Source organism: Leuciscus leuciscus, assembly GCF_965113295.1.
Source record: "Leuciscus leuciscus genome assembly, chromosome: 4".
In the NCBI taxonomy this organism is placed as follows: Eukaryota; Metazoa; Chordata; class Actinopteri; order Cypriniformes; family Leuciscidae; genus Leuciscus; species Leuciscus leuciscus.
The window spans coordinates 44,480,696-44,505,997 of NC_138728.1; the positions used below are offsets into that span (position 1 = coordinate 44,480,696).

At 36.9% G+C, this 25,302-nt stretch overlaps 1 protein-coding gene and 1 long non-coding RNA gene across 4 annotated transcripts; one reads left to right on the forward strand and one right to left on the reverse strand.

Moving 5' to 3' along the window:
- The first annotated feature begins 254 nt into the window (after positions 1-254).
- Positions 255-9,748, forward strand: LOC309496112 (membrane-spanning 4-domains subfamily A member 8-like). 2 transcript variants are annotated; one of them, XM_082166108.1, is made up of 9 exons: positions 255-366; positions 484-528; positions 2,660-2,864; positions 3,108-3,218; positions 3,311-3,385; positions 6,964-7,095; positions 8,275-8,385; positions 8,692-8,754; positions 8,893-9,748. In XM_082166108.1, the coding sequence occupies exons 3-9, from the start codon at positions 2,685-2,687 to the stop codon at positions 8,983-8,985; spliced, it is 765 nt and encodes a 254-aa protein (XP_082022234.1). In that variant the 5' UTR covers positions 255-366; positions 484-528; positions 2,660-2,684; the 3' UTR covers positions 8,986-9,748. The 2 variants fall into 2 exon arrangements, with proteins under 2 accessions (XP_082022234.1, XP_082022235.1); XM_082166109.1 differs by having other exon boundaries at positions 303-366; positions 487-528.
- Positions 9,749-15,081: 5,333 nt separating this feature from the next.
- Positions 15,082-23,354, reverse strand: LOC309496157. 2 transcript variants are annotated; one of them, XR_014205015.1, is made up of 3 exons: positions 19,505-23,354; positions 15,934-16,012; positions 15,082-15,849 (listed from the first exon to the last, which is right to left on the reverse strand). It is a non-coding gene; the product is annotated as an uncharacterized lncRNA (long non-coding RNA). The 2 variants fall into 2 exon arrangements; XR_014205016.1 differs by having other exon boundaries at positions 15,082-16,012.
- Positions 23,355-25,302: the final 1,948 nt, after the last annotated feature.

The following is a 25,302-nucleotide window of genomic DNA, read 5'->3' on the forward strand; positions in this document are numbered from 1 at the left end:
TACGCAGACTTTTAGTATGAAATCTACAGAAAGCTTTATAAATGAGGCCTCAGCTCAGTGAATATCTGTCTCATCTCCTGCTTGTGTGTGATAGTATGGTTTTAGATTATCAGATGTTTAACTCTCAGGGATACCTTATGATGAGTTTGAGTCTGTGATGCACTAGTGTTAGGTCTTTTGTTTAGTGTCTTGTATTTTGTATTATTCATGATTTCCTGTCCTTTTGTAGTCTTTTACTTGGTCTTTGTAGTTCTTCTACTGTTTCCCCACCCTAAATTCCCTCCAAGTGCCCCTTGTTTTCCCTCGTCTAGTCGTGTTTTTTGCGTGATCCAGCTTCCTCACTTCGTTTTTAACAGCATACTAAAGGTAATGAATCCGGCTTATATGCCCATAATTAACACAAATGATACAGTATAATGCTAAATTTGTTGTTGTTTTTTACAATCCAAAAACAAGCAAGTCAATTCGTTCTCTATTTTTCAGAAGTCTTGAACTACTGATTATTGGGCCAAATTTGTTCCAAATAAGGTAAGATTAATGGTTTTTACTGTGTTGATTGTTATGCCAAATGTTTTGTACAATATTTACAAGTCTGTTTCCAAACCAGCATACAGATTATATAAAATACAACAAAGACTCATTAAGTTAAGATTTAATTTAATATTATTGTTATTGTGAAAAGAGATTATATTACAGTAGTGCGTCAGGCTTGATTTCCTGGAAACAGTGTGTAGCTTTGCCACCCCTCCTAACCATCTGAGCTCCACCCACTTTAACTTTCATTCTGGGAAACAGTATTACACCACAGAATGCGTTATCTCAGAGGAGTGAACTATAAGAACACACAGCAAAAAATGACTGAAGAATGCATTTCCCTCCCTGGTAAAACAAATTAGATCTCATCTGACTACTTTTATACAAATTATTATCTTTGAATTATGTCTGCCTTTTTGTTGTTTTTTTAAGACAATTTTTTTACTAATGAGTAGTTTATTACTTTATTTAGTTGATTCATTTTAATGTATGTATTTATAACGGCAGCAGGGCACTTTTGTTAAATGCTTTAAACCCTTAAGTCAAGTCAAGTCAAGTTTATTTGTATAGCGCTTTTCACAATACAGATTGTATCAAAGCAGCTTCACAGTATTAAATTAAGATAATACAACAAAGTTTGTTTCAAGAGGAATTTATTGATTGATAAAATTAAATTAAATATCCCCAAAATATCCCCAACTGAGCAAGCCAAAGGCAACAGTGGCAAGGAACCGAAAAACTCCATCAAGTGACCTAATGGTGTCCTAAAACTCCATCAGGTGACCTAATGGAGAAAAAAAACCTTGGGAGAACCCAGGCTCAGTCGGGTGCCAGTTCTCCTCTGGCATTTATGAGCTAGAGGCCGGATTGTAGTTTGAACTGTAGGATTATATGAATGCCTGGCTGGTTAAACCCTTAACTGTCACCCCCCCTTCTTTCCGCATAGACATGAACATCACTATCCAAACTTAAATGGTTGTAATTCAAGAATGCTGGAATATAGACCTATGGTTGGTTTTGTTTTAAAGAAGACATTTGCCAGATTATTGTAGAAGTGAAATAAATGATGAAAGTTATAGAAGTTTAAGTTTATTAAAATGTACAATCTTAAAATACATTTATATTTTATATAAAATATATATTTTACAAAATATGTTTTACTCTAAAACTGCAAGAAAATCAAAGCCGCAAATCTGAACAAGTTGTGTTCCAAACTTTAGGTTGATGTCTCAAAAAATAGCTTTCAGTAAGTTTGTTTGTGCGCAGTAACACACTTTTTCACTAGATGACATCCAAGCTCTATTACTGACCATATAAGGGCGCCTCCATTTCCATATATGGTTTGAGTGATCTCATCTGAACTATATATTTCCATAATTTTCATAAAATGTATGAAGTAGTCATCCTATCCAGAAGTAATATGGGCGGTTTGGCAGTATTTGATTTGTATTCAACCTATAAAGTAAAGCAATAAAAAACATGTATGTGCATTATAGCTCAAGAATCCATAATTTTTTTCTGTATATTTAAAACATTTTCAGACCTTTTTTTCCTCATAAAATTGAATTGGTGTTATCTTTTGAACTCTTGCCATGAAAACAAACTGAGGTTTCTACTTAATCTTTCATGATTTTTCATGTTCATCACTATTTCAAAATAAAGGCCTGAACACGCCTAATGAGAATGAAAAATTCTTGTTGCAATTTGATAAATTACTCCTCCTCTGTAATTTATTTTTGAAAAACAGTCACCAAATATGAAAACTAGAGATTGTAAGCTTTCACATGATAAATAGTTTGTCAATATTACTTTAGGTTTTTACAAAGATATTATTGTTTTAAATATATACTGGCAAATGTCCCACAGAGATGGTGACAGCTGTAGATCAGTTTAAACATGAGATGTTTGTAATATAATATCTGTGAAGAGTTATTCTAGTTACCAATAATTCTGTGACACAACTGCGTTCATAAGTGTCTCCAGAATATGAAGACCACAGATTGTTTATAATAAGAAATTTGAACATATAATATTTTAATAAATACACTGGTAAGATTATTTATGAAAATCTATTTTATATTCTTATTATTCACATGTTTTTACATGTCTTTATTATTTTGTACAGATCAATTTCAGATTCAGAAAGAAGAATGTCTAGTACCGTCATTCCCACAAACTCGTCGACGCTGATCATCCAGTTTCAGGCCCCAGGACAAACGGCTCCAGCTGAAACGGGGACAACGGCTCCAGTGACTGTTTATGTGCCACAGACAGCTTCAGCTCCTCAAGGACTTCAGGCATTTCTGAAAGGCCAACCAAAAGCTCTTGGGGTGAGAAATCTTTCAATAATTCATTTTTATACGTGTGAAGGAGGAAAGGTACGGAAACAAATCCAAATATAGCTGCAAGCAGCGATACAGGGGCAAAGCCCTGAAGCAGCAGCAACTCTCCCCGGCCCTAAAAAAAAAGCAGTAGTACATACATTAACAAACTGTTGTGCAGATCTGGCAACCCTGCTCAGCTAATGACTGTGATTCCCCTGCAATAAGAACCTGTTTTCTGGTCTTCCTCAGACTGTCCAGATAATGATCGGTCTGCTGATTCTTCTGTTGGGACTTGTCTCTACATTGAATCCATATTCCATCTTTGTCTTCAGTGGTATTCCTTATTGGGGATCTCTCATCGTAAGCAAACAATAAACAACTTAAGTACAGTTCTGTCTTTTCTAACACAAGCTAAATATTCTAACAGAAGAATCCTTTCTCTCTCCTCTCAGTACATTACGGCAGGATCACTCTGCATTGCTGCAGAAAATAAACTCCATGGCAAAGGCTCCTCCAGTTTGTGTTTGGTATGCGCACATCATTGTTATTTTCAGGGGTTCAAGCACAAACTTTATTTAATGTAAGACTAAACAAACTGGCCAAAACTGGATGAAAGTAAAAGTATTACTTTCTTTCAAAAAGAAAGAAAGAAAAGAAAAGAAAATATTACTGAACCCAAAACTTTTGAACGGAAGTAATGATTTCTGAAGGATCATGTGACACTGAAGACCGGAGTAATGGCTGATGAAAATTCTGCTTTGCATCACAGAAATAATTATATTTGAAAGTATATTCAAATAGAAAACTATCATTTTAAATTGTAATAATATTTCACAATTTTACTGTATTTTTGAGCAAATACATTCAGCCCTGATGAGCATAAGAGACATCTTTCAAAAACATTAAAAGTAGTAATGTTTCCAAACTTTTGAATGGTACTATATATATATAAAATGTGTGTGGATGATATGAAAACACCAACAAACACTCAACACTTCACTTTTTCCACATTTTGTTATGTTACAGCCTTATTCCAAAATGGATTAAATTAATTCTTTTCCACAAAATTCTACTAATAATACCCCATGATGACAACGTGAAAGAAGTTTATTTGAAATCGTTACAAATTTATTAAAAATAAAAAACAAAAAAAATCCCATGTACATAAGTATTCACAGCCTTTGCCATGACACTCAAAATTGAGCTCAGGTGCAATCCTGTTTCCACTGATCACCCTTGAGGTGTTTCTACAGCTGGATTGGAGTTCACCTGTGGTAAATTCAGTTGATTGGACATGATTTGGAAAGGCACACACCTGCCTATATAAGGTCCCACAGTTAACAGTGCATGTCAGAGCACAAACCAAGCCATGAAGTGTCTGTACAGCTCTGAGACAGGATTGTGTCGAGGCTCAGACCCATTTTGGATTAAGCCCATAACATAACATAACATAACATAACATAACATAACATAACATAACATAACATAACATAACATAACATAACAAAATGTGGAAAAAGTGAAGCGCTATGGATACTTTACGGATGCTCTGTAAATGGTTAATTTGATTGACTGTGCATAAATTCCATTATATTCTCATAAAGATCAATGAAGTCTAATCAAAATCTAATCAGTTTGCAAAGAAATCGGTGATCTCCAAATTACCTTTAGTTTTACATGATACAGAAAACATGTCAAGTTGCCAGAAATAAATGAATGTACCGTGGGTACGGAAAGTATTCAGACCCCCTTAAATTTTTTCACTCTTTGTTATATTGCAGCAATTTGCTAAAATCATTTAAGTTAATTTTTTTTCCTCATTATTGTACACACAGCACCCCATATTGACAGAAAAACACAGAATTGTTGACATTTTTGCACATTTATTAAAAAAGAAAAACTGAACTATCACATGGTCCTAAGTATTCAGATCCTTTGCTCAGTATTTAGTAGAAGCACCCTTTTGATCTAATACAGCAATGAGTCTTTTTGGGAAAGATTTTTCACACCTGGATTTGGGTATCCTCTGCCATTCCTCCTTGCAGATCCTCTCCAGTTCTGTCAGGTTGGATGGTAAACGTTGGTGGACAGCCATTTTCAGGTCTCTCCAGAGATGCTCAATTGGGTTTAAGTCAGGGCTCTGGCTGGGCCATTCAAGAACAGTCACGGAGTTGTTATGAAGCCACTCCTTCGTTATTTTAGCTGTGTGCTTAGGGTCATTGTCTTGTTGGAAGGCGAACCTTCGGCCCAATCTGAGGTCCAGAGCACTCTGGAGAAGGTTTTCGTCCAGGATATCCCTGTACTTGGCCGCATTCATCTTTCCCTCGATTGCAACCAGTCGTCCTGTCCCTGCAGCTGAAAAACACCCCCACAGCATGATGCTGCCACCACCATGTTTCACTGTTGAGACTGTATTGGACAGGTGATGAGCAGTGCCTGGTTTTCTCCACACATACCGCTTAGAAAAGTTCTATCTTGGTCTCATCAGACCAGATAAATCTTATTTATCACCATCTTGGAGTCCTTCATGTGTGCTTACATGTGTCTTGCACTGAGGAGAGGCTTCCGTCGGGCCACTCTGCCATAAAGCCCCGACTGGTGGATGGCTGCAGTGATGGTTGACTTACTACAACTTTCTCCCATCTCCCGACTGCATCTCTGGAGCTCAGCCACAGTGATCTTTGGGTTCTTCTTTACCTCTCTCACCAAGGCTCTTCTCCCCCGTTAGCTCAGTTTGGCCGCACGGCCAGCTCTAGGAAGGGTTCTGGTCGTCCCAAACGTCTTCTATTTAAGGATTATGGAGGCCACTGTGCTCTTAGGAACCTTAAAGGTGGTATCAGTGATTTCAGGCCCAAAAATATTTCTGTCACATTCATCTAATCTTTCCTAACGATCCGCTAGCTGCCCGCCCCATAAGCATGCCGTCTAAAAACTGCGTCTCTGTAGGCAGCCTAGGCTCTGAGATCTGCACACAAAAACAAATGGTTTCACCAAACACTCAAAACCAAAACAAATAGTGTTCCAACCAATCACCGACAGGGGGAGGGTGCTGTGAGGTTTTGAACCAGCTTTTTCTTCAGCTCTGACTTCGCGTGCAGCCGTGCACGAGCACAAAACCTCACAACACCCTCCCCCTGTCGGTTTTTGTGTGCAGATCTCAGAGCCTAGGCTGCCTACAGAGACGCGTTTTTTTGACGGCATGCTTATGGGGCAGGCAGCTAGCGGATCGTTAGGAAAGATTAGATGAATGTGATAGAAATATTTTTGGGCCTGAAATCACTGATACCACCTTTAAGTGCAGCAGAGATTTTTTTGTAACCTTGGCCAGATCTGTGCCTTGCCACAATTCTGTCTCTGAGGTCTTCAGGCAGTTCCTTTGACCTCATGATTTGCTCTGACATGCACTGTGAGCTGTAAGGTCTTATATAGACAGGTGTGTGGCTTTCCTAATCAAGTCCAATCAGTATAATCAAACACAGCTGGACTCAAATGAAGGTGTAGAACCATCTCAAGGATGATCAGAAGAAATGGACAACACCTGAGGTAAATATATGAGTGTCACAGCAAAGGGTCTGAATACTTAGGACTATGTAATATTTCAGTTTTTCTTTTTTAATAAATGTGCAAAAATGCCAACATTTCTGTGTTTTTCTGTCAATATGGGGTGCTGTGTGTACAATAATGAGGGGGAAAAAAATGAACTTAAATGATTTTAGCAAATGGCTGCAATATAACAAAGAGTAAAAAAATTAAGGGGGTCTGAATACTTTCCATACCCACTGTATTGCTATTCTATGAAAATGAAGAGACAATATTATTTGTCTATTGTAAAATAGTACATAGAAGAATAGTTCCACACACAGACACCCATATTATATTTGAAATTATAAGACATTTATTATATTTGAAGAGAGATATTGCCATTGTATAATTGGATTGTCTTCATGAGTCATTTGTACTTGGACACCGATAATTGCAACTTGCAACTTTATTATTTATTTTTATAGTGCTCCATATATATTGTTTCATGATCTGCTTTAACACACTGGGTAAAGTGCTTTCTAACTTATTAACTTGTTTTTTGTTATTGTTTTTCTGTCTATAGGTGAAAGGTTCACTTGGAATGAACATCTTAAGTGCTATAACTGCAGGCATTTCCATTATTATCCTTTCATTGGATGTGTCTATAGGATATACCCCTTACTGCTATGATAGATATGACTGTTATGATTACAAGGTATGTTAACAACTTTTCTAGTCACAGTTTTACTTGCATTTTATAGAAGAATTTAATAGACCTCTTAATGTTACTGATAATTTACGTCTTGATATTAACACCCTCCAAATGTGTGTGTGTTTCAGCAGTGGCGTGATACAGTCACTCCTACTAGCCGCTTTGGCGGGCTGAATTTTATATATATATTTTTCAATTGTAGTCTTTTAAAAAATCATCTGAAATAATAAACTAAGTGCAATGTAGTGGTCAAAAATAGCGACAGCGAGTTACACACAAACCCGCCTCTCCTCACTCACTCATTTCATTTACTCCAGAAATTTATTCCGACACCATCAACATTTCTCACATTATCAGTTTATTTGCTATAGTTTAGAAAATGGTAATAAAAATTACAAGAACTCAGAGTTATCAAATCAGTTGATATTTCACTGGTTTTGTTCATCCTTCTGTTAGACTGTCTCACAAATGAATTAGGTTGATTTGCTGTCATCTGTTAAATTTAATTACACAATTACATAATACCAATTTAGGTATAATCAATATACAATATAACCAATTACTAAGAAATGCTTAATTTTGTTCAGTCTGTGGTGTAAAAAGGTCACATTAGCGATTAAAGAAAAAAACACTAAAGCAAAACATGGTCAGATCAAAGTGTCTGAATAATTTTTGGTAATTTTTATACATTTTACTGGTAGTCACTGTATGAAGAGTTTTTGGATGAAGAATGTCACATTTACTTTATTTTGCTATCCTCACTTGCATAAATTAACTATAGTGTAGTTGCACCGACTAGTAAAAAGAAATACCAAAAATTATTTCTGGTGTCTGAATAAATATTTGGTTTACTGTAGCTGCCTGCTGCCAAATTATGAGATAGTATTAAACATATCTATATGGCAGTTTTTCCCCATGGTTTTGGTAAAATTGTAGCCTGTGAAAACGCTGAGTGGCTTGTAACTTCTGAAAACCACTCGACACAGTGGCTAGTGAGCAAGAAAGTGAATGTCAAGCCCTGTTTATCATGCAAGAAGGCTTTGACATTATACGTTAAGTTTGATTTGTTATATTACCATATGAACCTCAAGGATTGTACATTCTGCACTTGCAGCCAGCGTATGAGTGAGTAACTATCATTTATTTTATTGATATTTGTGCTAATGATGAGTGTTTTCTCAGACCGTCTTCCGGGGGATCAGTGGTGTGTCCTTGGTATTCACTATCCTTGAGTTTATCATCTCCATCGTTCTGTCAGCATTTGCCTGTAAAGCCAACGCCTGTTCTCCACAGGTGAGTGATGCGTTCAGGGCTAGAAGCTGAGTGGCCGCTATGGTTGCTAAGCAGTTGCTAGGGTTTTCTGGGTGGTTGCTAGGACATTGCAGATTGACAGAAAGACGGATCGTTTTTCAATTTCTATTGTTTTCAATAATCTGCACAAGTTTCGACACCAAAATATTTCAGCAGGATTTTTGTCTTTTCCTTTTTCCATTTGAAATAGTGTTGTCTATAAACCTGTAATACTAGAACTGTCATCCAATGTTATTACATTTATATTGCAGTAAGAAGGTATAAAACGCAACGTGTATTTTTCCAAAGGTGCTGAATGTTCACCAAGTTGTTATTCCACAGTCCTATGCCTTTAGACCCAATCCATCAGAGGTAAGAGAAGCTTGTAGCACCAGTCTAATGGGACTTTGTGGAAAATATAAAATATATATGTGTGTGTGTGTTCAAGAATTGATTAGAATGATCAATAAATAAGCATTAAAGCTGATGGCATACCTGTTTTTCCTGCAGGTACCTCTGGTGAGCGACTCTTCCGTGAAACACGATCCTGCAGATGTTCCCCCACAATACAGTGAATGTGCTGATCCTAAATATGAATCTTAAAAAGTGGACAGAACTTCTTCCAGTGATTCAGGCCTTGTCCACACTAATATGTGTGGCATCTTTGAAATGCTGTTTAAACTTGTGACAATTTTTGATAAATAACATTGTTGTTAAAAAAAAGAAAAAGCATATGTTTCTCTCTGTTTTGTCCTTCTGTCCACACTGAGACGCATTTTTATTAATAAAAAACGTTCTCCAAAGTGGATGAATTTGAAAACACTGTTTTCGCGTTGTAGTGTGGACTGTCAAAACTGAGTTTTTTTAAAACATTGACGTAAGTTTAGTCATGTGACGCATATTCATGTTTATACCACTATTGTGCCTGTTATGTACGATTCACTTTCACACTGTTGCTAAAATATATTACTTTACACACTCTTCATATCACAGTCCTGCAAGGAAGACAGAAAATGTACTTTCATTTGCTGTTCTGCAGTAAAACATGAGAGCAGTCTCGCTTTAGACCAAACATATAATGGTGACTGAGTGCATCAGTGAATGCTGAGATATTTTGCTAAATAAAATAATCCTGTCAGAAGAATTGCGCAATAACTTTATTATTTACTTTTCCTTCTGTATCATCTCAGTGAGCTTTTGTGAGGTTTTACGCATGCGCTGTACAGTGTATTTAGCGTTTTCAGGAGTTTTTCAAAAGAAACCACTATTGTCAAGTCAAGTCAAGTTTATTTGTATAGCGCTTTTCACAATACAGATTGTATCAAAGCAGCTTCACAGTATTAAATTAAAATAATACAACAAGGTTTGTTTCTAGTGGAATTTATTGATTGATCAAATTAAATTAAATATCCCCAAAATATCCCCAACTGAGCAAGCCAAAGGCAACAGTGGCAAGGAACCGAAAAACTCCATCAAGTGACCTAATGGTGTCCTAAAACTCCATCATGTGCCTTAATGGAGAAAAAAAAACCTTGGGAGAACCCAGGCTCAGTCGGGGTCCAGTTCTCCTCTGGCATTGGATAGAGGCCGGATTGTAGTTTGAACTGTAGGATTATATGAATGCCTGGCTGAAGAGATGCGACTTTAATCTAGTTTTAAACTGGGAGAGCGAGTCTGAGCAACGAACAGTATCAGGAAGACTATTCCAGAGTTTTGGAGCCAAATGTGAAAATGCTCTCCCTCCTTTGGTGGTTCTGGATATCCTAGGTATGACCAAAAGCCTTGAATTTAGTGATCTTAAAGAGCGCGATGGATTATAGGGCGATAGAAGATCCGTTAAATAGACTGGAGCTAAGCCGTTTAGGGCTTTATAGGTCAGTAGCAATACCTTGTAATTAATACGGAACTTTATAGGTAACCAATGCAGTGATGATAAAATCGGTGTTATATGATCATATTTTCTTGATCTCGTAAGAACTCTAGCGGCGGCATTTTGGACTAACTGTAGCTTGTTTATTGAGGATGCAGGACAACCAGCTAATAAAGCATTACAGTAATCCAGACTCGAGTTCATGAATGCATGAACTAACTTTTCTGCATCAGAAACTGATAGCATATTACGTAGCTTAGCAATGTTTCTAAGGTGGAAAAAGGCTGTTTTTGTAACATATGAAATATGATTTTCAAAAGACAGCACTGTAGAGGATAAAGTAACAGGACATCCTACAATGTTAAAGTTGTATTGTGCGAGGTTTTGTGGGCGGTTTTTTGAACCGATAAGTATTACCTCTGTCTTGTCTGGATTTAATAAAAGAAAATTACGGGTCATCCAATCTTTTATATCTTTAACACACTCTGTCAATTTGGAAAATTTAGCGTTTTCATCCGGCCGTGATGAAATATATATTTGAGTGTCATCAGCATAACAATGGAAACTAATTCCATGTTTCCTTATAATATTTCCAAGTGGCATCATATATATTGAGAATAACAGAGGGCCTAACACAGATCCCTGCGGCACTCCATAGTTTACTGGCGTTATGATCGATTTTTCTCCATTTAAATAGACAAAATGGTAGCGGTCAGATAGGTATGTTTTGAACCAGCTTAATGCTTGTCCTTGAACACCAGTATAATTTTGTAGTCGATCTAAGAGTATTGTGTGATCTATACTATCGAACGCAGCACTAAGATCAAGTAAAACTAGTATTGAGATACAGCCTTGGTCAGAAGCTAAAAGTAAATCATTTGTGATTTTAACGAGCGCAGTTTCAGTGCTATGATGCGGTCTGAATCCAGACTGAAACTTTTCATAGATATCATTTTGTTGCAAGAAAGAGCCCAGTTGAGCGGACACCACTTTTTCTAATATTTTAGACATAAATGGAAGATTTGAAATGGGTCTATAATTTGCTAGATTATTATGATCTAATTGTGGTTTCTTAATGAGAGGTTTTATAACTGCCAGTTTAAATGTTCTTGGAACATGACCTAAAGATAAAGACGAGTTAATAATATTGAGGAGAGGCTCTTCCACTACAGGTAACACTTCTTTCAATAGTTTAGTTGGTATAGGATCTAATAAACATGTTGTTATTTTAGATGAAGTGATACGTTTATTTAACTCTTTTTGTTCTATAGTTGTAAAGCATTGTAATTGTTCTACGATAATTGAAGCTGAATTATAAGGCGCAATTGAAGATTGAACGTTTACAATTGTGGTTCTGATGCTTTCTATTTTCTCAGTGAAGAAGTTCATGAAATCATTGTGAACGGAGAGCGTTTTTAAACGAAAATGACGTTTTTAAATGTATCTGGATGAATGTAGACGTGCCCTTACTGTCCTTTATCTCTGCTTTCCTTTCACTAAAAAGAGGACACGAATGTAATCACTGGATCAAATTGTAAATACAGATTTTTGAGTACAGACACTTGTGAGTAAAAATACTATTTTTTTACATCAACAATGCTGCCTAATCATCAGTGAAACTCACTCTTTTTCTCTTTAAAGATAATAAATAAATGCATATGGCTGATATAACTGAATGTTTAAAACTTGCAAAGTAAAAGCAAATATTAAAATTATCCTCTGTGTGTCCTTCAGCAGGCTTCCTGTTTAGGGGTTGAAAAACAAACTTAAAGATTAGAGTAGCACAAAGAGCAGTCTACCCTGATTAAGTCTCGTTTCTTTTCTTTCTGGATCTCAGGATTGGATCTGTTATTTCCCAGTGATAAATGGTCAGAGTTTATTTAGAAAAAATATTGCAACACAACGGCACGCCCTCTAGAAGCAACCCAAAACTGAATTCAAGGAATTGCGTCCTGCAGAGTTTATGTAATGCTTTGGGTTCATGTTTCATGTCAGTCATGTTTCCTGTCTTGTCATGTGATTCTCTTGCCCTCATGTGATCCTGCCATGAGCTTCCCTAGTCTTTTGTTGCATGTTATCATTGGTTAATTGTCTAATCATGTTTAATGGTGTGTCTTGTTTAGTGATTAGTCCTTAGGCTTGTTGGACTTCATACAGCTCTGCACAGACCGATCAGCGGCTGACTTGAAGCAGTGCATGCCGGTTAGAAATTTTGTCCGACTTGATACAGTGCCGACGCCACGTGACGTATGCCATCAAAGTACCGCGAGAGCGATTCGAGAGTAGCCGGAGAACTCAGCCAGCGCAGCTTCTCAAGAGCGGCTGTACGAGCTCTGATGACAACACAGCTGTTCCACCGCATGACAACGATCACGTGTGTTTCGTGTTTATTCTCACACCTTTAGTTCCACTAAAGCTCACAAATCAGTCTTTATAACAGTAAACACTCTTTTCATGTAGTCGCGATGTTATAATTTCATGTTTTTCAAAATAAAACTGACTAACAAACCTAGACTCCACTTCAATGATAGTACATATAGGCTTACGTTGAACTTTATTCTTGTTCAAACAGACGCTGTATGAAGCAGTACATAAAGTATTGAATGAAAATGTTTCTGAAACATCTGTGTATTTGGCAAATATTGCATTCCATTTCACTTCAGCTGTGGTAAAGTTTGCTAACACCACGTGAGCGGTCGGGAACCAGAAAGTGTTTGCAGCTCCTCCCCTAGTGGTCAGAACAGTGTAAATGCAACAAAACCCTGGCAAAACGTGCATAAAAACATATTTTACAAATCTAATGCAGATTTTATTGACAGTAAAATCTTTCAAACGCTGTTATCTAATCATCTAATAAGATTATCAAGTGTCTATATGTTATTTTATCAATTGTCAGGTTTTGTTTGTTCTATGAATTAGTGATGTAGTACTCGAGTCCGGTCTCGGACTCGAGAGCGGTCTCGAGACCGATTTCTGCTTTCTCGGACTCGTCTCGGACTTGTTCCTTCAAAGACTCGGTCTCGGACCACAGTGGGAGGAGAAGGACTCTTAATTTCAGGCCGAGTCCTCGAGATTTTTTTTTCAACGCATTTTTTTATGTTCATATAAAAAAAACACACAACAACAATAATAATAATAAAATGCAATGTTGTCGGGCATTATTTGAAAATGACATCCTATGGTGCAATGCAAAGATCTGCCGTCAGAGCCGTTTATTTATCTCTATGGCTCTGCTGCCGGTGAGTGTCAGTAGGTCAGTGTCAGTAGCCGCGTTTCCATTACCCTTGAAATTGCGCAATTTGGAAATTGCGAATTAAAAATATGCACAATGGAAACACGTCAATTTCGCAAAAATTCCCGTTTATCACAAAAATGTCTTTCAGCTCGCATGAGGTGGTTTTTCAGGCAATTCGAAAAAGGAATATTTCGCAAAACTGCAATGGAAACAGTTTTTGCGCATTTACAGTCACCTGACATAGAAGACGCGGTGTGTTTGAGGTCCATGTATAGCTACGCAAATAATAATAATTTTATATTATTTTATTATAACATTTAATAGGCTATATTTAGAAGACGCTTTTATGCAAAAAAGGAACAAAGCTGAGTGTGGAGCGCGCACTGCATGGCACGGAGGCGCGGGCGCTAACACTTGCATTTTCCTATTAACAGTGGAAACAACTTAAAATACTCTATCATTTCTGGTCATACAGAAAATAATAATACATTATTCTCAACTACTTTTATTTGTGTAAACTCACAATAACAAGAAAACGTTGTGCTTTTGTAAAATAAAACAATCAGACGCACTTTCATGATCTCCGTAAACTGGAGCGCGAGAACTGAAACAAAATATAGCCTATGTAGGCTAAAGATTGAAATGTCCACTTAAAAACGAACAAATTCGAATCGAAAGCTAATACCTTATGATTATGTAATCCGTATGAAAAGTGCATTTCTCTCTAAAAGCGCATCTGCTTAACAGCGGAGATGGAGATGTGATTTTAGCCGACACTTAGAAAACAATAGTTTATTAATAATATGAATGGCTCTCATTCAGCACTGAGGGACAAATATCAATTCCAGGTTCTAATTTGGCCTTAGAAAACCAGTAAAATCGACATGTTTTCCATATTAATTTGTGAATATTTTAAATGTTTAATAAAGGGGCAAAAAGTCGTCGATATTTACTTTTTTGCGCAGCAGTTGGTGTAGCCAGTTCAAATTAACATTTTGGTGTTCAACTTTGCGTTTTAAAAAGACAACAACCCAGCTAACACAGTTACGTTGTGAAGACGTAACCGGACCGGACCATAATCGTCGTAGCGACGTGCCACATAACGTTCCAGTGACGTAACTTTGTGATTCCCATAATCGTCGTGGCGATGTTATAGTGGTACGTCGCAAGAACGTGATGAGTACGTCTTTATGACCAAACTGGCACGTTGCGAGGACGTAACACTCTTTGCGACGTGCCACATAACGTTCCAGCAACGTAACTTTGTGATTCCTGTATTCGTCGTGGCGACGTTACAGTGGTACGTCGCTGGTACTTCCTAACGACCAAAATACCACGTCCGCATTTATTTTTAATATACTTCTCACCTTTAGTCCTGGGAATTAAGATGTGCTTGATCCATAACCTTGAAATCCGCATAGAACTGATAGACTCAAACATTTCATTCTCTGCTGTAAAACCTTATAAATTCTAATAGGGAATTGTGTATATTGTTTTCTGTTAATACGTTTAGGGATCAATACAGATATGTAATGGAAACCAATACAAACTTGTATTCAATTCTAAATAGAAAATGGCCCAAAACCACACTGCATTAATTTATTAATCAGCATTTATTCAGTGTTTCTTTGTACAAACTAAGCCAATACATTTTGAACATTAACGATTTTTCAACCATGTTAACAAGTAATGAGTACAGAAATGTAACATCAATTAATTAATCAAAAAACATAATCAATGAATAATGTAACAACTATTAAAATGTTTTATTCTTTTTACTGAAAAAAAAAGTGTTTGATATTCTTATTGATACTACTCTCTATAATTTGGCGGATAAACAATAAAGACCTTAAAAAAAAAAGAAATGAAAAAATTCAGCATTTTCTTTATTATTCATTTTATTTGCAGAAATAGGTTCAGTTGTTTCCTGTAGTGTCCTATGAGGCTCCTGCTACAAATGTCTGGTGGTGATGTGCTTCATTGCTTCACTACCAGTAGCTAGACCTGAACAATGCGACAATTACCAAAGATCTATAGTCCTTGAGCTTCTCTGAAGCTAACAAATAAAATAAAAATATTGCTCATAAAGAGTAAAGATATGTAAAAGGAACAATATAGATTTCTAGCATTTCTCCTGTATTATTTCACCCACCAAAATATACATAAAGAGTTTTTTGTTCAAGAAAATGAGCATGATGACTGTGTCCCAGCTGTGGAAACCGCTCTTTCAGACAGAGTTGAGGAGGCAGAAGGAGATGATGGAGAGCTGTGGGAGAAGAGGAAGAGTCTCTTTCTTACCCCACCAGTGGAGGGAAGGGTCTTCTGAGGCAAGGAGAGGAGGATGGTCTCTCTCTATATATTGCTGGAAAATAAAAATAAAATGTACCATACTATTGTAGTCAGGTTTATAGTTTTTTGTTAGAAAGGAATAAAAAAATTGTCTAACTTATGTATTCCTCCTCCTCCTCCTCCTCCTCTTCCTTATCCCGAGCTGCACTGTCACCTCATCGTCCTTCTTCAGGTAGCTAAAACAGAGGAGTACTTTATTAATGTTGCTAATATAATGCAGTTTTTCGAAAATACAGTAAAAACAGTAATATTGTGACTATCATTAAAATGTAAAATAGCTGTTTTGTATTTTAATGTATTTTAAAATGTAATTTATTCCTGTGATCAAAGCTGAATTTTCAGCATTATTACTCCAGTCTTCAGTGTCACATGATCCTTCAGAAATCACTCTTAATATGATGATTTGATGCTCAAGAAACATTTATGATTATTATCAGTGTTGAAAACAGTTGAGCTGCTTAAAGGTCCCATTCCATGGATTATTTTTATTATTTTATCATGTTTCCAGGGGTGCCCTTATAATGTTAGTATGTTTTTTAGATCAAAAATTGTTATAATTTAGAAATAAAAGGCATATTTCCTAGCCTGATTTCATTCCCTGGTTTGAACACTCTGTTTGAAGGGGCGTGTCTGCTGAGAGACTTCAGCTAAAACGCCCTCTGCTGTGATTGGCTGAAATGCTTGCATATGAAATATCTGGCATTACATGTGAAACTATCTGGAAAACTTTTACTATTACAGCTATTATACGTTTTTACTATTACAGCTATCGGGATTAACGAATCGTGAGAAGTTTTTTAAGTATTTAGATCTATTTCAACCACATAAAAAATTGCAGTGATGAGCATTAAGCGGATGACAGTCTGTTGATCGCGTGAAAAAAGATCTTATCATTGCAACGCAGTTTCTGCACTCTCACTAATGATTTCACCAATGCAAACATGAGGTATATAAATACAGTAAGAGCTTCGTTGTGCAGTGTAACAGCGTCATTGATTTCATAACGAGTGTTGGCAAGTGTCCATATTAAACTCGCGCTGTGTGATTGACAGCTTGGACGATTGGAAAGGGGTTGTTCTTTGATCGCTTTCTGTATATTAATCACAGTTTAAGTAAGATTATTTTCATCCTACTAAGAGAAACGATGTGAAGTTGATCGCTACTTCCATATTAAATCACTACTTGTACTTACCGCTTGCTGGAATATAGTTGAAATTTCCCCCTTCATCAATATGAAACGCTGAGAGAAGCCTGCTTGATATTATCCCAGGTTAGAAAAACCGTCCGTGGTGAAAAGGACAGAGCAAACTAACAACTTCGAATTAAACTTTTGCGGTATCCGATTATAGATAAACATCAACCACGTCTGTTGACATTTCGCCATCAATACGCCTGTGTTCCTGTGGGCGGAGGTTAGTCTAAACACGGTTCTGGTGATGTCATTAATGCAGGAAGTTGAGGGGTGTAGTCCAATCGAGCCGTTTTATGTAGTCAACTTCTGTTAAAGGTAGGGTAGGTGATCATTTTTCTAAAAAAAAAACATTCCAAATTTGTTTAAACTGTCTTTATATACCAATACATAATTAAAATGTAAGTACTCTGAAAAAGAAAATATAAAAATCGAGTGACTGTAGACCTTTTAATCTGCAATAAACACAGCTCATTATTTCCATTCACTCCACCCCCTCCCTTCTGAGCTCCTTCCAAAGCCACGCCCCCAAAACACATGAACGCGCGACGCCAAACGCTCAGGCTGGAACAAGACGCATTTATTACCTGAGACGAGTGGAGAGGAAGGAGCGCAGTACATACAGTGACATCATGTCAGAATCACATGTAATAAAATACCTAACTTTATCACTATGAATATAAACAAATAAGATTTCTTTTAGTACTCACTATCAAGCTAGCATATCGATAATGGTAAAGTTTCATTCGGTAACGAGCTATATTTATAAGGCAAAACAGGTTGCATTGATACACGTTTTTCCATTACCATCAGTTACACTGTGATGAAGATGAATTTCGTGTAAGATTCATAACATATACGGTGTTTTGCATGTAAGAGTTTCCATGATGAAAACATTGTTGACTCTAATGAAGACTAACGTACACTCCGAGTCCGGAGACAAGTACCGCATCGTCGGTTCGAGGACAGGTCCGGGGTTGAGGGCGAAGCAGAGGAGGTCGTTCAAGAGTGCGGGCAGGGTCCGAGGAAGTAGTTTTTGCCTTGTTTGCCTTCGCTGACTGCATATGCAGGTGCTTTGAGCTGAATATTTCCGGGAACGGTGACATGTGATGAGTGCACGCCGGGCAGCGCGCGCAGTGGGCTTGGGGCGGGCACGAGACATGAAGGCATCTGATTGGTTCTTTACATTCGCACCGAATGGCAGTGATTGGTCAGAGTTTTTACTGTCCTGCAGCTGCTACAGAGGTCTGATTTTTTTCATTCCTTTTTCTAAACACATAATGTATTGACTACTATCAGGATGGAAGGACCATTTCACCCAGTATAAAAAAAAGTGTTTCTGAACAGGATTACCTACCCTACCTTTAAATAAAATATCTCGCTTGGCATTTAACTTTGAGCTTTATAATTTTACAGATATTATTTATACTCTAACAACAACATTACACACTAACTAAAGTTTGAAACATGGGATCACGAAGAACGGGACCTTTAAGATTTTTGTGTAAACCATGATGCCCTTTTCAGGATTCTTTGATCAATATAAAGTTCAAAGAAAAGTTTGAAAGTTAAGTCTTTACTTCCAAAATCTTACTGACCCCTAACATTTGAATTGTGTACACAAAAACATGAAGCAGCATAACTGTTTTCAACATATTAGATAATAATTAGAAAAATGTATTGAGCATCAAATCATCATATTATAATGATTTGTGAAGGATCATGTGACACTGAAGACTGGAGTAATGATGCTGAAAATTCAGCTTTGATCACAGGAATAAATTGCATTTTACAATATATTCACATATGTTATTTTAAATGTTAATATTATTTCACAATATTATTGTTTTACTGTATTTTTAATCAAATAAATGAGTCAGTAATATAGGTACAAATATGGTGGGGGAAAATGGAAATGAAGTTATTTAATAACTTAAGCTTCCTCAGTTCACCCTGTTTCCCACTTCTCTGTCAGCAACTTCCTTAAGAAATGTTGAAATCGTAGAGCTTCCCCTCTGTTGTAGAGGGGTTATTTTGTCGCTGCTAAAATAACATAACATGTATCAATATTTCTTTACCGTGAAAGATCAAAACGCATCTAAACTAGTTTCAGACAATTTTAGCTCAGTGTAAGTGACGTCATCGATTAACAGCACACAGCTGCTACATTTATGTTATATCAGTTTGTTAAATAAATTAGTCAACTTCCAATCACACATTCAACTGCCAGCAAAACTTTTACAAAGCTATCATAACCAATTATCTACACAAAGATGTGATTGAAAGCCCCAAATTTTGTAAATAAGAGCTTTAGGTTAGCCTCTCTTCTGAAAACGGTTGAGATGCTAACAGACTTTTTCGAAGACACTAAACCATTTCTACAAAGTAGCCTAAATATTCAACAGATGTAATAACACGTAAGAAAAGTGCCAGGAACAGTTGTGTATATTATGTGTGTGATTTTAGAGACTAAACTCACCTGAAAGCAGTGAAAACAACAGCAAGAGAGGGAGCTTTGCTGATATCCGTTTTGTTGCGGCGCCGTTTCCATGGCAACTCTGCGCCGCTCCAGGGTTTGAAATCTACTCAAATGTTCAGCCCGCATGCTCATAAAACACGTCAGTCACGCAGCATTTACATACATAAACATGTAGAATTAACACATTACTTAAATACAAATCTCATGAATTTAAAACTCATTTTTAAGTTCTTCAAGTTTGAAGTTCAGTTTGAAGATTTTTTTAATTGTTGTTTTTACGAACACCCAACCTCCTTAATAATAATACAAATAATAATTATATACAAACGTTTATATTTATGACAAGGTTGTGAGGTCGTCGTGGTAAAGTTCCATTTTTTTAGAATCTTGGCTAACGTTCCAGAAACGTTGTGGGCACGTCCTCAAAAGACGTCGCTAGTTTATCCCATGGAGAACGTTGTAAAGACGTGGTCAACTGGTCACCAGATAACTTTCCAGATAATTTAAATTAAATAAATAAATGCATTACAAATATTATCCTAGTGATAATATGCCATTTGGATATTATATGGAACATTTACTTAATTCATCAAAGATTTTATTAAGTTATCTGGTGACCAGTGGACCACGTCTCTACAACGTTCTCCATGGGATAAACTAGCGACGTCTTTTGAGGACGTGCCCACAACGTTTCTGGAACGTTAGCCAAGATTCTAAAAAATGGAACTTTACCACGACGTCCTCACAACGTTGTCATAAAGTAATGTCACGCTGACCAAATGACGACGTCGTCACAACGTACTGTGTTAGCTGGGAACCGTTCAACTAACAGTTGATTATTAACTGGGGTGATATTAAATCATGAATAAGAAAACTGACATGTTTTTATGGTCTTGGTCTCGACTCCTAAAGACTCTGACTCGACTGTATTTGAAAACCAACCCTTCAAAAGACCCTTCAAAGACTCGGTCTTGACTTGGACTCGGCATAGGCGGTCTCGTCACCATCACTACTATGAATGTCTCAGCTAAACAGATCTATAAGAGACTATTAACTACCATTAATCATTTTAATTATACTATGTCTAATTAAAACGCCTAAAAATGTATAAAACTGATCAGAGATCAGGTAAAACCCATAGACACGTGTTCAATGGTTCTCAGTGACTCCTCATGATTAATAGGTTGACAGAGATCATCGCCCCCCAGCAGTGAGCCACTGAAATTTCGAAGTGTTTGGAAACGTTTAGAAACAGTTGTGACGTAATGAAGCCTTGTTTACTGAAATCACGTGACTCTGGCAGTTTGATACACGCTCCAAACCATTGATTCAGAACAAAATATTCGTAAAGGTTTCGAAGCATCATGAAGCAGTGTTTTGAAATTGCCATGACTAATTTTGATCACGTTTGGATAAACTGCATTGTGTTCTGCAACTCGCCTCCAGTGGATTTGTTACAGTTTAGCTCCAGCTTGCCTTAACGCTGATTTGTCCGAGCTCGCTTGGACTATGTTGTCTCATCAAGAACATCAAGATTAGCGTGGATTTTTTTCCACATAGCGGCAAAATATGAATATGCCTACAGAGAGCGTGCGCTATTGACATCAACTTGATAAAACTCATCAGACGCATGTACTTTATGTCGTCTTGCGACCCTGTGAGTCACTCTCCATTTTAGAGTCTGACAGCTGCTGTCAATTAATCCGTCACTGCGGGTCTCAGGTGCTCAGCCCCGCCCTCGGTTCGTCCCCTCTATCTCCGCTGGGGTCTGCCCACTTTTCAAGCATTTTTCAAATATTGCCAGTGGGTGGAGTCAGGCTCTGACCAGGGGTTTAGTTACCCTTTAAGTCCTGGTGTCCAGTGGACATGTATGAAATCTCTGTCCTGTTTCGTAACAGGAAGTCATATTTTGATTTGAAACCCCATTACATTATGAAATCTTAACATCAATCGCATCCAGGTAAACAACGGCATCTTAACGAGCATCCCGTATTATTCTAATATTTTAGCATGTTGAATGCATCCTGTTTTTACACGCTCTTGATAATGTCGATTCAATCGATAGAAAACGGAGGCGTGCTTTTGTGCAAATGAAATCTGTATTGCAGAAAATGTGTAGTCATGCGGAGACTCGCCCTAAAACATGTCCACAATAATGACTGCTGGAGACAGAGCTTCTGAGAGGAATGCCATATACATAGTAAATATTGTAAGATTAGCCAAATATTTCCTCGATCAATGTATCTTCCTCCAAAGCACACGCAGACAAAAGTGGTTCTCTTGCTACTGATTTAATTGCAGACTTTTCTCCAAATCCACCGTGAAAACTAAACAGTATTTAAACAACAAAATACAGAAATGACATCAGCTTGACACAAAGCAAAAGTCTGCGCAAAAGCGCGTGCAACAGCTGTAATGGCATTTTACTGACACAATACAGCGAGAAATATGCTGAATATGCTGCGAGAAAGGGAAATAGTTTTTGAATCTCCTTACGAACGTTCAAATCCTTTGTGACGAGAATAAATCTTAATCTGAGCATACATGTCTGTGCTTGCCGCTTGCTTGCATGAACTATGAATCTGATGTGAAGTTCGCATTTGCGCATAAACTTCAACCAATCCTTCAAAATAAAGGTACTGCAGCTTATAATAAATAAATAAATAATGTATAAGTGTATAAATAACAAACAACTTAAATTATAAATTATCAAAGTGATTATAGAAAAAATAAACAAATTATATATTAATTATATCAACAATATAATGGCAGCATTTACAAAGTCTAATTAAAGTCACACTTTTCCGTCTCAGAATGTTTAGTTTCGGTTTCGATTTGAAGCGTTTTAGTTTCGGTTTCGATTTGAAGCGTTTTCATTTCGGTGCATCAACTGTACATGAACGAGTACCTGGACGAGCCCAATCTTGTTGCAGTCTTGATCGAAGTTCTTGTGTGTCTTGTGTCGTCGTGGAAGAAGCCGATCTCGACCTTCACGCGCTGTTTTACACGGACGATAGTAACTCAATTAGAGATGGGTGTGCCGTGCACTTGTTGGAGGGCAGAACTAATGCTGTCACGGGGATAATTGAGGAGTTTTCCTAATTAATGTTATATATTAGAATATATTGAATTCTTGAAATAAATCAACTTTTTGATGATATTCTAATTATATGACCAGCACCTGTATAAACATTTTCCCAACTTTCAAAAGCATCAACAAATAATGTCATGAAGCTTCTGAAAGTCAGGCTCCATTGACTGATATTGTATAAACAGTGAACAGAAACCACCAAAAACCTTGAGAAATAGAAATTAATAATAAATCGAATAACATGAAGGTGTGTAAATAATGACTGACGTCACCATGGTGGATGAGGTCTGGAATCCATTCATACTTACGGCATTCAGGCCATTTACTACGTACTCTGTTAGCGCTCACTAAGTACTTAATGAAATTAAAGGAGTGGTTCACTTTAAAATGAAAATTAGCCCATGATTTACTCACCCTCAAGCCATCCTAGGTGTATATGAGTTTCTTCTTTCAGACAAATACAATCAGGGTTATATTAATGTCCTGGCTCTTCCAAGCTTGATAATGGCAGTACATTGCCATAAAGTTTAAATATGGATATTTTGTTACTCAAACTCATCGCTTTGCATCAGAAGGCCTTTATTAACCCCCTGGAGCCGTGTGGAGTTCGTTTATGATGGATGGATGCACTTTTTTGATCTTCAAACTAGGGCTGCACGATGTATCGTTTTAGCATCGATATCGCGATGTGCGCATCCACGATAGTCACATTGCAGGATGTGCGATGTCAAGAATCTAGGAATCGTAGTTGATCCGGGATTCATGCTTAAAAAACCTAATCTCGACCCCGCCGTCTTATCAGGTTATAGACCGATCTCAAATTTGTCTTTCATTTCTAAAGCCTTAGAAAAGGTTGTTTTAGTACAATTACAGAGCTTCTTAGAATCAAACAATATATTTGAAAAATTTCAATCTGGTTTCAGGAAGCATCATAGTACGGAGTCTGCACTTTTAAAAGTTTTAAATGATATTTTATTAACTGTAGACTCAGGGGACTCAATGATACTTCTACTTTTAGATTTAAGCGCTGCTTTCGATACCGTCGATCACAAAATTCTTATATCGCGCCTAGAAAAATATGTGGGTATTGAAGGTCGCGCTCTGGACTGGTTCAAATCATATCTCGAAGATAGGACTTTTTCTGTTTGTCTTGATGGTTTTTCTTCATCCAGCTGCGCCCTGATGTTTGGAGTTCCTCAGGGCTCCATTTTGGCTCCTGTTTTGTTCTCATTATATATGCTTCCTTTGGGGTCTATCTTTACCAAGCACAAGTTGTCATTTCATTTGTATGCTGATGACACCCAAATTTATTTGCCCCTGAAGCACAACGACAAAACAGCTTTGAGATCCTTAGCTGCATGTCTGGCTGATATTAAGTCTTGGCTTTCTTCAAATTTTTTGCACCTTAATGAGAGCAAAACAGAGGTTATGGTTTTTGAGCCTTCAGGCACCTTTAATTATGATTTGGGAGACTTAGTTTGTTATGAAAGACCCTCTACAAAAAATTTGGGTGTCATTTTTGAATCCTCACTCAAATTTGACAAACAGATAAACTCTGTAGTTGGATCTTGTTTTTTCCAACTACGATTGTTATCTAAAACCAAGAGTTTTTTAACCTTTTCTGAGTTTGAGAGAGTGATCCATGCATTTGTGTCATCTCGGCTGGATTATTGTAATTCTCTCTATGTTGGAATTAGTCAATCTAATATAAATCGACTTCAGATGGTTCAGAACGCAGCTGCCAGACTTTTGACTGGTACTCGCAAGTTCGAACATATTACCCCTGTACTGCGCTCTTTGCACTGGTTGCCGGTCCACTACAGAATTGATTTTAAAATTTTACTTTTTGTTTTTAAAGCTTTGAATGGTTCAGCCCCTACTTATCTTTGCGACCTTGTGAACCCAAAAACCTCTGTTAGATCTCTGAGATCATCTGAACAAAAATTACTGATGGTCCCTAGATCTAGATTAAAGCTGCGAGGTGACCGGGCTTTTTCTGTTGTTGGGCCAAAGTTGTGGAACAGTCTCCCGGTCTCCCTCAGATCAGTTTCATCAGAAGCTGAATTTAAATCTAAGCTAAAAACATACCTTTTTTCTCAGGCATATAACTGTTCCTAGACTTTTTAGACCATTTATCAGTGTTCTGATTTACTCATTCTCTCTTTTTTTTGCATTGCGGTCTTTATTATATTTATGTATGTATGTATGTATGTATGTGTTATGCATGTTTTTGTGTATAGGTGTGTACTGTGTGTATATGCGCATGTATGTATATTTGTGCATGTGTACATGTATATGTGTATATATAACCATATGTGTATATCACTTATTTTATACCTTTTTAGTATGATATTGTACAGCACAGTGGTCAACTATTGTTGTTTTTACTGTGCTTTATAAATAAATTTTGATTTGATTTGATTTGATTCATGATCCGTCCGGGCCAGCTGCTCCCCGGCCCGTAACGCTTGTGATTCGCGGATTAATTGCAAAGTTTAACCATCATAGAGTGAAAGTTTATCAATTGCAGGTGTTTTTAAGGTGTTTTCAGTAAATGCCACTGAAGGTAGCCTAATATTAATGCCATATCTGCTTAATTCATCATTTCAGACTTTCTTAACATAGTCTGGTATATAGTCTCTTAATTTTAATTGAGAGAACATTTATTTTTATTACGTTTTATTACTTCAAGGCATAAATTAAATCT

Coding starts and splice junctions, on each gene's coding strand:
- LOC309496112 (XM_082166108.1), top strand. CDS start 2,685: ATGTCTAGTACCGTCATTCCCACAAACTCGTCGACGCTGATCATCCAG. Junction 3,219..3,310: donor CTTATTGGGGATCTCTCATC/GTAAGCAAACAA, acceptor CTCTCCTCTCAG/TACATTACGGCAGGATCACT. Junction 3,386..6,963: donor GCTCCTCCAGTTTGTGTTTG/GTATGCGCACAT, acceptor TTCTGTCTATAG/GTGAAAGGTTCACTTGGAAT.